The 15,990-nt window shown below is 40.6% G+C and overlaps 1 protein-coding gene across 2 annotated transcripts in view; it reads left to right on the plus strand.

Moving 5' to 3' along the window:
* The window catches only part of LOC122180449 (bifunctional heparan sulfate N-deacetylase/N-sulfotransferase 4), a 106,542-nt gene extending 91,204 nt beyond the window's left edge, over nt 1–15,338 (plus strand). For both annotated transcript variants that reach the window (XM_042872111.1, XM_042872112.1), the window contains exons 10-15: nt 1,019–1,193; nt 2,282–2,452; nt 5,613–5,722; nt 9,695–9,797; nt 10,129–10,668; nt 14,916–15,338. In XM_042872111.1, coding sequence (XP_042728045.1) covers nt 1,019–1,193; nt 2,282–2,452; nt 5,613–5,722; nt 9,695–9,797; nt 10,129–10,248 — 679 coding nt within the window. In that variant the 3' untranslated portion in view covers nt 10,249–10,668; nt 14,916–15,338. The remainder of the gene's footprint in view (nt 1–1,018; nt 1,194–2,281; nt 2,453–5,612; nt 5,723–9,694; nt 9,798–10,128; nt 10,669–14,915) is intronic.
* The last annotated feature ends 652 nt before the right edge of the window (nt 15,339–15,990 follow it).

The following is a 15,990-nucleotide window of genomic DNA, read 5'->3' on the forward strand; positions in this document are numbered from 1 at the left end:
CTTTATACAAAAACCAAAATACAAGACAAACTTCACATTATACAGAAACAGATCAATCTTTTCCGAGTTGTCATGAAAAAGGAGGAGAAAGAAATACTTCTCATTCATTTTTCATAGTGTGTAAGCGAAGAGCTCACACATAGATATCACAGAGTAAATGGTATACTGCACAAGAAGGAGAAAGAGTGGGATGAGCAAGGCTGGTGGATCAGGGCTTGGCTCCCAGCATGGCAGGGCTGAAGTGCTGTGGATACCCATGAAGCAGCCTTTATTCCCTAAGAACCATGTGAGATTGTGAATCTCTCCTCTGCAGCACTGTGCACACAAAGAAGCTGGCCTTGCTGAGACCTCTTCTGGCACATTTCACTGGGATTGGCTGCTAGGCTTAAGTGTCAGTAGAGTTTTGCACACAGAGTAAGGTCCTACACACTTTGTTTCAGTAGAAAGTTCTTAAAAACAGCCTGCCACATCAAAACAGAAGTTTCTGGAGTACTCAGCCAAATGAATAAGACCAAAAAATGCCTCCATCTGAATTCTCCAGTCTTTGGATTAAACTTCCTATGCTATTCATTTTTACTTCAAATCAAATGTCAATGGAAAAGATCATCAAAGCCAAAATTTGAAATCTTGCTTTCTGAAAATGGCAAAAAGATTTGTGAGTTCAAAGATGAAATATTTCAACAATGTTAAAACTAAATGGTTTGCATTTTGAAGCTTCTCTCATTTTTTTTCTCCGGCTAAAACTGAATTGGCAAAAAATTTCCTTGTGACACTGAACTTATTAGAAAAATCCCATCCATCAAAGGGAAAACCTAATTACCTGACTTTATGGAGGATTTAGCTATTACCAGTACCATCCAAGAGCCAGAATCTGCTCCCCCTATTCCATTTCTGGAGCTGAAAAATTTAATTTTGCTTGTTATGAATTATGTCTGAAAATCTACTTTTTGACCTACCGTGAAATGAGATGCAGATGCATATGACCCTTTTAATTCTAATTAATTTCTTTACCTCCCAGGTACATGGATTTCTTCCCCACTCCTTCCAATACCACCACCGACCTTCTCTTTGAGAAAAGTGCCAACTATTTTCATTCTGAGGAAGCTCCTAAACGAGCAGCTTCTCTCATCCCCAAGGCCAAGATCATCACCATCCTCATCGACCCATCTGACCGTGCCTATTCTTGGTATCAGGTATGGACATTGCCTTCAAGAAACAGACAGTGAAATCAACAGCGGGGGATGATGACCATTATCTGGGGGAATTTGTGCCCTTGAGCAAGAACAGGATTTATTTGCACTGTGTAAAAGTGGAAGGATGCTGAATGCCAGCTTTTGCAAGTTGGCACCTGTTACACCAGTGTCATAAATGATGAAACTTCTCAGCACAGAGCTGCCACTAGCTGTAAACAAGCATATTAATCTCAATTACATTTGACACTACATAGAGGAAAAGCAATGTTCCTCGCCCAGGGAGATGCACGGGGGAAAACGAGCATGGCCTAGCTAGAAATCAGAGCTTTTTATGCTGAGAATCTGGTTCCTCATCTAGTCCTCTGTCTTGCAAGCTGAGTAACATGGAGTAGTGTGCAAATATATGTGATGTCTTCTAAAGTTTCCTCCTAACTGAAAAGAGATGTGTCTGAAGAGTAGTGTAGAGGGTTTTTTTCTTTTTGTGGAAATAAAACAAAGCATATTAATTTTCTAAGGAAACTCTAGGATGCTCTTTCATGTCTTTTATCATGTCCATACCTTTCCATAAGAAAGTCTGTACACTGTTTTTTTAAAGAGATATTTTAGTATGCAAAATATGGTGATTACAGAAATGAAGAAAATACTAAAAACAAGGTTAAAATGGATACAGATATTGTTGCAATAAGCATAAAGTACAATATTTCTGATACTGTGCCTTACACCTGAAATTTGCACCCTTTCTAATTTGCATCTGTACAAATGCTGATGTGAGATGTGGAGCAGTAAAACACTGGATCTCCTTTGGCCGAGCACCTCCTCAGCTCTTCTCTCACCCCTGGCTCCAGCACGGAGTAGACAGAGGTGCAGAGAAGGGCAGGCACAACCTCTTTCTCTCACACATTGCAAAACCTGAACTGTGCCTTCTGAGTGGGGAGTTATAGGATGTACTGGGAAGGAGGCTGTAAGGAGTCGTGATTTTGCTCTTTGTGGGAGTTAGAAGTACCAGAGCAATTTGTTCCTCTTTTTCTCTTTGATCATGGCTTAATCTTCAGAGTCATAGTGATGTGTGACTAAATATCTCCCATTAGCATCAGCGCTCTCATGAGGACCCCACTGCTCTGAAATTCAATTTTTATGAAGTCATTACGTCAAGCCCCTGGGCACCCTCAGAGACAAGGACTCTCCAGAAGAGGTGTCTGATGCCTGGATGGTATGCTGTCCACATTGAACGATGGCTAACTCACTACCCAGCTTCACAGGTAACTTCCAATCTGTTAGTTCACCAAGGTTGCAGAAGGTCCTGCAATGAGTACTGGCCTCATTGATAGAGGTAACGGGATGCTTCCCACTGGAATTCTTAGCCATTATGAAGTGCAGATTTGTCAATATCAGAGCATTTACCAGAAATATTTTGATTTTTCTTTCTTTGTTGGTTAAGATGCAACAGGAAAACTCCTTGGCCTGTAGCCACAGAGAGTCAATGAGTGACTTAGGACCTTCCTTCCAGGATTGCCAAGGCTTCTGGGTCTCAAGAAACAAGCATTTGTAGCATGAGACACTGTAGGAAGTTTTGCCAAATTCATCCAGAAAATGACAAGGCTTTATCAAACACAAATTCAATTCCCCCTCCCACTCACTTTATTTCATTTCACATTTATTTGAGGCTGATAGGGAATTAGCCTTCCTCAGTAATGGAGCAGAAATTCTATCTTTGGCTCCAACTTCCTTCAGATGTTTTATTGAATTGTCTTTTACAAACCTTTCCATGAACATTTAACATAAACATATAGGCCTAACCAATATCATACAATCATAGAATCATCTGAACTATCTAAACCAACTGTCCACCTACCGCCAATATTGCCAGCTAACCTCTGTACCTAAGTGCTACATCTACCCTTTCCTTGAATATCTCCAGGGATGGTGACTTCACCATCTCCCTGGGCATCCTGTTCCAGTGCCCGACCACTCTTTCTGAGAAGAAATTCTTCCAAATGTCCAAGCTGAGCTTCCCCATACAACTTGAGGCCATTTCCTCTTGTCCTTTCACTGTTACCTGGGAGAAGAGGCTGACATCCACCTCACCACAACCTCCCTTCTGACAGTTGTAGAGATTGGTAAAGTCTCCCCTGAGCCTCCCCTTCTTCAGACTTAGCAATCTCAATTTCCTTAGCCACTCCCCGTAAGACTAGTGCTCCAGATCCTTCACAGCTTTTCTACCCTTCTCTGGACATGCTTCAGGGCCTCAGTGTCTTGTAGTGAGGGGCCCAAAACTGAACACAGTTCAGAGCTGAGTACAGAGGGACAATAACTTCCCTGCTTCTGCTGGCTGCACTATTTCTGATACAAACCAGGATACCATTGGCCTTCTTGACCACCTAGGCTCATTGCTGGCTGATGTTCAGGTGAGCATCAGCCAACACTCTCAGATCCTTTTCCTCCACACAGCTTTCCAGCTACTCTACCCCAAGCCTGTAGTGTTACATGGGATTGTTGTGACCAAAGTGCAGGACTCAACCCTTGGTCTTGTTGAACTTCATCCCATTGTCCTCAGTTCACTGGTTCAATCTATACATGTTCCTGTGGCATTCTAGAGCCCTCCTATCCTGAGGCAGATTGATACTACACCTTGATGTTGTCTGCAATCATGCTGAGTTTGTACTAGTTCCCTCATCCAAGTCATCAATAAAAGCATTTAATAGGACAGGCTCCAGTGCTGACCCCTGGGAAACACCACTCATGACCAGTCGCCAGCTGGATTTAACTCCATTCACCAGCATTCTCTGCGCCCAGCCCTCCAGCCAGTTCTTTTCCCAGCAAAGAGTGCGCCTGTCCAGCCCAGGCTGACAGCTTCTCCAAATGAATACTGTGGGAAACAGACCCAAAGGCTTAGCTGAAGTTGAGGTATACTATGTCAACAGCATTTCCTTCATCCAGTGAGTGGGTCACTCAATCACAGAAGGAGATCAGGTTGATCAAGCAGGACTTGCTTTTTGTGAACCCATGCTGGCTACACCTGATCTCTGGGCTGTCCCACACATGCCGTGTGATCTCACTCAAGATGATCTGCTCCATAACCTTCCCTGGCACCAAGGTCAGGTTGACAAGCCTGTCGTTTCCCAGATACTCTCTATGGGCCTTCGTGAAGATGGAAGTCACGTTGGCAAATTTCCAGTCCTCTGGGACCTCTCTAATTGACCAGGACTGCTGATAGATGGTGGAAAGCAGCTTGGCAATCACCTCCACCTTTGGTGGATTCCACCTGGCCCCATGGACTTGTGACAGTCCAGGTGGAGTAGTAGGTCTCTAACTGTTTCCCTCGTTATCATGGGGGATTTAATCTGCTCCCCATCAAGTCATGAGACTGAATACTCTGAGAAGAACTGGTCTGAAATATGCCTATTACCAAACAATTGTTTTGTGATAATAAACCTAAAGAAAATGATTTAGTCTTACACAACAGGGGCATTCTTTACCCGTGTATATGGTCCATTGCTTACATATTATATCTGCCTATTAAGAAAAAAATATTAAAGGGTATTTAAAGAATAAGCATGTCTGCCCTGGGAAACCTGGAGCATGTGCAGGGTACCAAGTCTCCCATGCCCCATTACCTGTGCTCCTTATTCTCTTTTCTTCTGGACTGGGCTGCTGCCATCTCTCATGAAGATTTCTCTACTTCTCCTACAACAGCAAAAAGCAAATGCACACCTCTTATTAAACATGCAGGGGCACACTGACATATTTCTTGTAAAACTGGTAACCGCTCATGTTGCATAGCTGTAGTGATTAATTTTACAAGACGCACAACAAAATGCACTCATTCTTAATAAGGTGCGCAGAGAGTGCACTCACAGTGCTTACTAATGTGTAGTCAGTAATGTGCATTCACTCAGCCTGAGCACTCAAAAACTTAATAATTCATAATAAGCCCTCATGATAAATATAAAACACGTCTGTCCAGAATAGTTATTAGCATTGCTTCTTGGTTCTGGGAGACTTTTGATGCATACTCTTAACATTTGCTTGTGCAGGTCAATGTACCTTTACATCATGACAATTCTAAATTTAAAAAAAAGAGAGAGAGAGACCTTTGTTAACAATTTTGCAAGACTGATGGTAATCCTGAAATAAACTACCACATCACTTTTGAACATTTAATTGTTTGGCTTCTGAAGATTTAATTCTAAGACACAAGCATTCTATCGTTTTTCTTATTCCATGCCAGACTTCCTATGGACACACTGTAAATCCTTGAAATATTTTTGCATTCCTTCCTTATCTCTCTGATTCAGAATTCTTTGGTACTTGGGTTAGGTTTGTGAGATCTAACTCTTCCTCTGAACAAGAAGGAAATAATGTTATTCCTTTCTTTAACCTCAGCCTGTTTCTAACAGACTGGCATATTTATCCCTACAGTTGCTAATTATTGATGGACAGCAGTTAAGAAGTGACCCAGCTACTGTGATGGATGAAGTGCAAAAGTTTCTTGGAGTCTCTCCTCACTACAATTACTCTGAAGCTCTAACGTGAGTCTGTTTCTTTATCATCTGTTCTATGGAATTATAGATTAGTATATCATTAATTGCAAACAACAAGAAAAACTCACAAGAAAAACAATTTTGCAAAGAAAAAAGCATTTTTTTTTAAAGTTGTGTTTAAGATGCATTCAGTTTTTCCCCTAACTTGCATACATGTATTATAGAATTTAATTGCAAGGTTGCATACATTTCCATGTGCAAATTCTATTTCACACAACGTACAGAGCAAATGATTGCTCAGTATTTTGTATTAGGAACAGAATGAAGGCCCATGTTCATGTAAAAAATGTCTGCTACCTTTGAGTGTTAAACCACAGACGCCCAAGATGTTTTCTCTGGTTCTAGTGCTGCTTTCCTAGCTGCAGTGATTAATATGTGGATTCAGTTGATGTAAGTTGTGCATGTACAAGCCCAGCACACATTTGCAAATCACACTGTTGAACATTATGATATCCTCCAGAAGCTGAAGACCCCCTAGTGTTAAGTCTGAAAAGATTAGTTTAAACATTTTTACCACATTTATGTAGCTGTTTAATGGCAGATTAGGAGAACAGCATTCAGTATGGTGGGATTCATCTGCTTGCAAAGTTTGCTTTTATTGCAGACCAAATACACCATTCCCTAATCCTTTTTCCATAAGTGGTTGGGCCAGTTCTGTTGCCTTTTTCCCTGGCAGCAGTCAGGCACATGGCATGGGTGGATCTCATCTGTATGCTGCCATTTGGGTGCAATTATGAATCACTACATGCAGACCTCAACCTGGGGTACGGGGGAAGCTCAGATTTTCACCTGAAGTTGGAAACCCTTTGTTGCCTGGGGTACCAGCGCTGCAACTTGAGGTGCTCTGCAGGAGCCCAAATCGAGGTCCTTACACAGAGTGGAAGCCTTGTGATTGACTGCCTGCAGCCTCTGCCTTGGAACTAGTGACTGCAGCTACGATGAGCCTGGATCATATTCCTCATCCTTGCCACCCGGAGGATAAGACTTTCCCCAGAATAGGAGATTAATGGCCTATGTGGCACTTTGTCTTTGACATGTTTCAATTCCCTGCAGGAAGGCAGAGTCTTTGTGGAGGTGGGAGTGGGCTGAATTTATCTCTACCTTCCTAGTCCGACAGCAAATTGTAAGAAGCTTTTGCACTGAACATCTCTGTGTAAGGATCTTGTCATCATAAGCAGAGCTGCACTGGAGGAATCCTGGCACATTCGTGGGCTGAGAAGCCTTGTGCCCTGATCAAGGCTGTTCCTAGTCCATGACAGAGGGGTTGGCACAAGGGAGAGCATCTGCCTTCCCTTCCTGCATACTGACAACAGGAAAACTGCCAGAAAAATGAGGCCACCAAGGCCACACTGGCCCCACACAGTTTCTTCTCCATCTATAATTTGTCTTCAGTATTGTCTCTGGTGGGAGGGTTATACTTATTTAAACTACAGGCATGAAGTGAGAACTGAAGGTCTGCTGCTCTTTGACTCTCAGGGACATTGCACTGCCAAAATTCTTTTCTAGAGGAGAAGTGTTGGATTTCAGAATGTGATTTTTTAAGTCGTTAAGTTTCTGAAGCAGAGGAAATACAGCTGAACTACTGGTGCGCAAACAACTGCTGCCACACATCTGCTGGGCCTTCTGCTTTGCTCTAGTAATACACACCTACATGCATATGGCTTCCTTTCTGTAACTAAATTAAAGTCAGAGAAGTAACATGTAGAGGAAAAAATGCCATCTCCTATGTTTTTGAACAGAAAAAAATGTATTGCAAAAAGTTCTATAAAATTATGCAGTCACCATTTAGAGACACTGAGAATGCAAATGTGTGATGGAAGCCCACACCTCTGTAAGGATTTAGAATGGAAAATGAAAATACATTAAATGATGTAGTGGCTTTATCTTAGAACAATCAACGTAATAGGATAATTCCCAGTCACTGCTGCCTAATAACTGCATACCACACAGTTTTAAAGTAATCACACAGCAGCCTAAGGATCCAGTCCTGCAAATGCTAGCGAGCAATAAGTTCATTATCAATCATGAATACATAAACATCCCATGGGAAAGTAATATTCATAAAAGGACCAGAGAACCAGCCCTTCTCAAGCTGCAGAGTGAACAGAGCAAGGAAGTGCATATCACACTGGGTTGCCAGCTGGAACACCATCTCTTCCATACATCAGGACACGCTCTTCCTGTTGAAGTAGTAAAACCCAAATGGGAAATGAACAAATATTGCAAGGACTTAACACATAACATTGGTAGGAATACACTGCGATCATCAGGCAAAGTGCTAGGAGAGGGAAAGAAGTCCATGGTGTTTCATGAAGTTCCCGCCTGTTTCTATTCTACTCAATTATGTTTACAGGAGCCCTGAGATTTTTGCAGTACCTGGACACAGTAGGTTGAATTAAGTCGGAGATGCTTTTTCCTCTATCCAGAAGAGCCCTCTCTTCTACTATCTAAACTTATACATTCTTTTAATAATATTCAGTATGCTAAGTCTGAGGCAGAAATATTGTTTGGGGCACAGTTTTGCAGTTTTCCTTTTATGTCACATACTATATTACTTCTCCTCTTGGGAAATTAATGCAAGCCAGCTAACGTGCTCCTGTATGCAATGAGCAAAAGGAGAAAGCCAAGTAGAAAGGATTCTATCATCAATATATCAATTTAATCAATGATTTATTTATTTTAAATTGATACAGCTTCTGAAACAATTTAGGAAACAAGGGTCAGGCTTGCAATAATAGGCTAGGCAAGGAAAAAAAAGGTGAAGAACGTTCACTCTTCTCCAGAAATTAGTTCTGTACAGCAGCAAATCACAGGTATGCCCATGTTATATGGACAGATCCAGGGCAGAAAGGTAGTCTGTAATTAATTAACTCCATGTTCCAGACAATTATACTTCATCCTTCTCAAACATCTGCTGAATAGCAGAAACTTTTCAGTTTCAGTGCCTTATGCATGCTGCAAGTCCCACTGCAATAAATTCAGAACTCAGCACTGTTGTTCATTCCTTAGTGAGCATGTGCTTTAATGTCTTAATCTAAGATTCCTATATCTTTGAATTTTAGACATCAAAATCAAATTACATATTTCATATAATATTGTTAAGACAATGTTTATATTTTAATCCCTTCTTTGGAATGGAAGTGATGCTTAGGCCTAACGATACGGAACAAACCAGCTTCTCAGGTGGAGCTCAATTACAACAAGAAAACAACATTCTATCAGAAAACATAAGCACTATTTATTTCACTCAAAAAATCAACATAAAACATTTTTATATTGGATTTATTATCATTTCATAGTCCAATCACACACTTTACTTTAGAAATATACTTAAGGATTGAGTCTGTGTCTGTCAAAGTCTGCTAAATATATCAGATTGCTCTTTTTAACCTCTTTCACAGAACTGACCTACAATATTATCAGCTCCTACTGGCCATCTGGAGCACTTTTCTAAAGCAAAATGATAATATTCTTGAGAATACAGTGTGCGTACTTCCAGCAAAAAGGGTTGGTCAGTAATTCTCCAACAAAGGTTTCTTCGCTCTTTGTCAACTGATCAAAATGTAAGCATTGATCCGTTCATTTGACATGGATAACACCTCTGAACAAAAACAGACTACAAAATGTGAGTAAGAGTCTGGAAGACCTCTGAGGTTGTCCTTCAATGGAGTCCTATAGCTCTACATTTGAAACGTGTACTCTATGTGCTAGGTTAGCAGAATAAGCACAGGTAACGTACAGTGTGAAAAACTTATTGCCTAGAACCACTCTCAAAATGAACTGGGGGAAAACATTAAATTCCCAAAGTTTTCATGAGAGGAAAGCAACTTCCCACTCTGTTCTCACTATTTATGTCATCTAGAGATGTGTGCAGCCATAATTGTTAGCTAACTCTGATATTATAGTAGCTGTGAGATTCTTCCATAATTGAATCCTACATATAATTATAATCTTTTATAGGTTTGACCCTCAGAAGGGCTTTTGGTGCCAGTTACTGGAAGGAGGGAAAACAAAGTGCCTGGGAAAAAGCAAAGGTCGAAAATACCCACCCATGGACCAAGAGGTAAAGGCTTTACAGAGATTTAAGTTAACATTTTTTTTTAATACAGGTACTATGTTTGAATCCTAAAGCAAGCACTTTAAAAATAGTAATAATAAAATAATATAATAAAATAATATAATAAAATAAATAATAAAATAATAAAATAAAATCACTGGCTTTGTATTCCTAAAAACCAAAATTTTTCAATGATCTCTGAATAGTAGGAACCCCTAGAAGAGGCTCTCCCTGGGAAGCAAGCATAGCTCCCAGGCACCCCACTGCATGGCAGCACAAACCTGCCACCATTTTCTGCCTCCTTGTCTGACTATTTGTGTTGTTTCCCCCCTCACAGTCCCGAGATTTCCTGTCAAGCTACTACCGAGAGCACAACGTGGAGCTGTCTAAGCTGCTGCACAGGCTGGGGCAGCCCCTGCCTTCCTGGCTGAGACAAGAGCTGCAGAAGGTCAGGTAGCACACACGAGCAGGGGTCCAGCCAAGGATCATTTCCTTCACCGTGAAACCCCTGCTTCTCCGACTCACCTGTGATCGTCAGTAGAGGACCTCGTGAATAATGCTCTTTCTTTTTTAAAAAACAAAAAAACAAAGAAAAAAAAAAAACAACAATAGAAAAGAATAAAAAAACCAACAAGTGTTTATATGCACGTGCTGACAGTTATTAGCATCAACCCTTTTTGTCAGCTTCCAGGAAATATTATGGAGCTATGTGGCATTACTCTTTACCCAGAACAGGATTCGTGCATAGTCTAGTCCCTCTATTCACCAGAAAGTACCAGAAACTGTGTGTAGGACAGATTGACTTCAGTGTGTATGACAAATTGCAGTCTGTCAGGACACAGTCAAAGGATGGGAACATCTCTCGCTGGATTGTGAGGTTGGTCGACTCCTGTTGTTTTTTTTCCATTCAATCGCACTCCACGTTTTCCTAATATTTCACTGGGGAATTGAGCACTATGCAGCCTGAGTCCCTCGTGTTTATGATATATGCAGGATTAACATACTATTGTTATTTTTGCCACTAAATGAGGTAGACTAGCTTTTTGTCCTTTCTCTTTCTTCTTACCTCTTGCTTCAACGGGCTGATGGTTGGACAAAATGATCTTTCTTGCACCTATTCTGTATTTCCTGTCATAACTCACAACAGTCTGTGTTCTTACTTTTGTTGCACACTTTCCTGCTTCACAAGAAGATATATCCTTATTTACTTAGTTACAAGTATTGTTGGTGTACAGCTCAGCTAGGTGGCTCTCCTCTTAGATCTGAACGCAATCCATTCACTTTCATCTTGATGGGACTGCTTTGCCTCCCTACTCATCAAATCTGCTCAGTTCCTATAGCAGCTGTGATAGAGCTCTGAGATCTGAAGTTATATTAAATATTTCTTTCATAATGCCATGGGACTCTTTAAAACATTATCAAAACCATTTAAAAGCTGAACGGGCCATTAGAGAAATGTACTGACAACAACCTAATGTTGTCAATTTTGATTTTAACTGGAAAGGAAAGTTTTTGCTCTGAAGCCTTCAAAAGAAGAGGATGGGTTAGTCATTTATCAGGTCGCAATCTGAAAACTATTACAGAAAAAAACCTCTAATGACCCAAGCTATTTATTAAGTTTTTGAAAAAATCTACAAAGACCATTGAAGAACAGAGTATTCCTGTAGATCTTAACAGTGTTGAACATACAAGTATATCCACTGTGTATCACAGACACATTTATGATGAATATGTTTTTATGCCTACATTTCCACATATTGCATGTATCTAGATGAGGTATACACTTAGTTCCAAATACTTGTGTTTTTTTGTGCCCATAAGGAAATGAAAGAATTTGTTACTAAAAATATAATATTATGTACTACATTTTCTTGTCAGATCTGTGTGGGCAGGGTTGACAAGGCTGAGCAAAAATTCACTGAGAAACTTGAGCTGGGTAAAAAAATAATATTTGGGCGCATTAGTCTTGTAACAACTTTTTCTCAAGGAAACAAAAGTTTTGCTACACATTCTTTATTCAGATTTCCTTGAGATAGTTTCTAAACACAAGCCCTTTCAGGTGATGCATCACACCATTTTTTCTACCATTTTTTGCATCGATAAGCCCAGGGGTTCCCACAGCTATCTTTGTATTGCATTTTGCCCGCAGCAAAGGCAAGATAGTGGTGGTACTTCTCACAAGTGTCCTCTGGCACCACCTGCTGACACGTTTTCCTCTCACGTGTCCTTTGCTTTCCTCCACCATTGCCCAACAATCTTCACCTGGCTTCCTTTCATGTCCCTTCAGCTCTTTAATCAGTCTCAGTGATACCCTGGTCCAGGTCCCTATCTCACATGAGGAGCCAGGAGCCAGCCCTGCCCTCCTTGGTTCCACACACAGCCCATGGAGTTGCATGGGGAAGCAGATGAGGTGCCACCAGCACCAAGTCTCTGTACAGCCCCTTGTGCTCCTCATCTCCACCTCAAGCCTCGCATTTTCTGCACAAGAACTCACAGCAGAGCAGGGAACGGCACAAGGTCAGGCATCTCCTGCTGCCACAGGGTACAACTTATCCAACATCACCAATCCAATGCCTACATGCATAGAGGAAGGCATGAATATACAGGAAAGCCTGAAAGGCAAATGTTGTCTAATCTCATATTTGCTTTCAAATACTGAAATGATATTCATGTCCCACAAGTGAGACTTCACTTTACAGGTGATAGAGGGAAATAACATTTCTAGGACTCATTTCACTTAATCTCAAAGTAGATTTCTTAAATGAGTGAGATTAATCTTGCCTCTTCCTCATCAATGATTGCTAAAGGCAACTTGTTCAGAGGGAGAGTCCAGATGAAGAAGTATAAAGCGAGGTGAGCTGAAATGTAAAATGTAAAGTAAAATATAAAACATCTAAAAGTGACTCATCATCATTGAAAAGATGAATTCGTAATTAGTCCTCAAATTACAAGCTGAAGAAACATGAAAAAAGTTTCAGGATTTTTTCAAGGAAATGAGGCAAATGTCATAAAATCCAGAACATTCTTTTTTGTTTTTAGCTTTTCATCTAGGGAAAAAAAAAAAAAAAAAAAAAAAAGGAAAAAAGGATTTAATCTTTTCAACTCTCAATTCTGTAATAGCATCATGTCCTTAAAACGCATTGGACTTTTTTTATATCTCATCGTTATTTTTTTGGTTTGAATGGGCTCTGCATTACCCAGAGATCTCGTGTTCCATTGAAAACTGACATTTGAAGTGACTTCATTATGTGTCACATAAAGATGAAATAACAGCATTTCAAAGTTTCATTCCTTCCACTTGTAATAGGACCCATCAACACAGAATTTCTCCAGATCAGCACATTATAGAGGAGCCTTTGTGAACTAGCTGTAAATGATCTCGATTTCTTTTATGCCTTTGATATCTCTGACCATGTAATTGTTGGAATTCTTAAAGACCAGCAAAACAAATGCAATAAAAATGAAACATTTATTCATGGCAAGGGGGCTGTAGCTCTGAAAGATAATTCTGGGCCTTCGTTCCTATTCATAAGCTGCAGGTTTTGTCTCTGCAATACTTCCATGAGGTGCAAGCTGTAAATCACGCTGAGTTTCACATCCCAAAGGCCTTGAGGGCTGCAGTTATCTCCCATTGCCCTAGAAATACTGATTCCTATATAGGTTTGAAGTAGTATTGCTGCACTAAAAACCTGACCTGCCCACTGGGACGAGTCTTCTCGAGTAGGAGTCTTCTCATTAATTCCAGGAGACCCTGGCTGGCCCCAGGATCTGGTTTCGTCAAGCACAGTCTGCATGACTGTAGTTTCACTCCACCCTATCACTGCTGGAAAGCCAACATTAGCTTGATTTCTATTACGGAGTGCAATTTCTTCCTATCCAGTTAGTTGATCATGGCTGTGGCATAGCTGGGGCTTCCTGACTTGCTGCCAGCCTTGTCATGTCACTGCCACCAGCTGTGCACCATCCCCCACCCCAGCACCCCTGTCTGATCTCCTCCCACAGCACAGGTCTCTATCTGCTCCCATCTCCTCCATCTCTGACCATGACAAATCGAATACCTCAGAGGCCGATGTGGGTGTCAGGGTCTACTACAGCAGTTTTGATAACTGAAGTAGGACTTCAGCCCTCAGAAGACCAAGTCTGTGTAATTGAGGTTCTTTTCGAGTGAGAAGCAATTAGAGCGGCATCCAAAAACTTCTAAATTATGTATTGACCTCTCAAGGTCTGGAATAAAGTTGCCAGATTAACTGCTTATAGATGTTTTCTAATAAAACAAATTTTCTCTCTGATATGGAATCAGACTGCCAAGTGTCCCCAAAACAAATTAAGATGGTGACATTATAAATTCTTGGGGGAGGAAAATGTGGAATAATGAAAGCACCGATGGGTTGAGGCTCTCTGATGCGATAAGGCAGCAAGGACATGCCCTGAATATGAAGGCAAGAGCTGAATATTTTCCCTTCTCCTTCCTCCATGCTTATGTTAACTTTTGAACCAGAGTAGTGCATGAAAATTACATGACAGGCAGAGCCTGTGAGAAGATGGAATACTGCCCATCTCCTGATCCATCAGCCAAGGAAGAATGGGGTGCAAGGAGCTTGCTTCAGCTGAGCTGGGCCACCTTAAAGATAGACCTCAACTCCCAACTCATTATTTAGTTTCCAACAGTAGCAAATTATTTTTATAATGGGCATAAAATTGATGTTTATAATAGGTAAGCAATATACCATTCAAACAGGTGCAACGTAGGTATATAAATCAGCAGAGATTAAGTGTCCAATTTTACTGTATTTAAGTAAGTTTAAGTTCACTACTGCTGTCGTGAGCAGCTTTGTTTGCACATGCTATTTAACTTCGCCATTTCAGCTCTCACATTAAAGTAGTCACTCTCTCTCTTATCAGTAGATACTCTCTCTCTTGAAAAGGCTAAAAACTCATACAGGCACCTCACTAGATTTGTCCTCATCAGTATCAGAACATGAAAATTAGCTTTAAATGTTAGTCTATCCATCCCTGTATTAGCTCAAATATCTCTGGAACTGTTGCTTGAAAGATTTTATTTTAAGAAAAGCTTTCTTGCAGGAAAATTCCTATATTGTCCTTATTTTCTCTTTTTTCTTCCAGTTCATCCTCTTAGTGCAACTGCAAAGGTGTGGACCTGCCTATGGATTTGTCTCCATCACTATCCTATCTAGAAAAGCTACTAAAACCAAACGAGGACTTGCAAACAACACAGATTCTGAAGTGATCAATGTTCTAGTGACTGGATAACTTTTCTAAGACTTAATATCATTTCTGTAGTATTTCAAAACAAAAGACATTCTCTTGATAGAGTTGAGGAAAAACTTCACAGTCTTGCCCAAGCCTTTTCTTTGTTTTTTTCCTTCTTGCCCCATGTGACGACAGCAAATCCAGATAAACAAGTACTTGGTGTTGAAGAAAAAGAAATCAAAATGCATTTTAATCACTCAAAATATTTTTGTTGGGGGGTGGTGAGGGAGGTCAAAGTCAATATTTGCTGGAATTCTTTTAAATAATTGATGTGAATACACCTTATTATTAGTTTTCTCACCTCTGCAGAATAAACACTTCTAGTGGTATATTGTACTGAGAGCTTTTATTTCCTCTCTCACACCTTCTGAGCCAAAATCTGCTCTTCAATGGCCTCAGCGGTGTATTTGGTGTTGCACACTGACTCAGCACCTTCTCCCTCAGCAGCCTGGACACACTGGGACACACGGTGCCCCATCAGCTGCCTCCCTCCTGGCAGGCAGTATTAACTAAGTCAAGTCTGGGGTCATCAAGGGTCTTTTTTCCCCCCTAAAATATCATGATGCTTCTATTTTTTATTATACAATATTCATTTGTTTTATAGATCTATGTCAGAATGAGGTTAAATCACATTACAGCCAAGAATTCCTAGTGCAAACCTTATAGAGATAATGTCTCACTAGAGCTTTTTTTGGTTAAGTGAATTAGGAGTGACACTGCAGACCAGATCTTAATACCAGTCTGGCTTCTTTCTGGATCTGGTTGATGCTTTCAGACAAGGGAGATGTAGTAGGTAAAGTTTTCAAAATATTTTCGGGCTTCAAGTCAGCTTTTCAAAAATGACTTTCAGGCCCTCAGAAACTGAGTGATTGGCTTTCTATTGTAATTATTTGTTAGCAATTGAATCAGACAGCCAGGCTCTTTCGAA

This window comes from Lagopus leucura, unplaced genomic scaffold (assembly GCF_019238085.1).
Source record: "Lagopus leucura isolate 7727_CA_CO unplaced genomic scaffold, USGS_WTPT01 Super-Scaffold_100004, whole genome shotgun sequence".
NCBI classification, from domain to species: domain Eukaryota; kingdom Metazoa; phylum Chordata; class Aves; order Galliformes; family Phasianidae; genus Lagopus; species Lagopus leucura.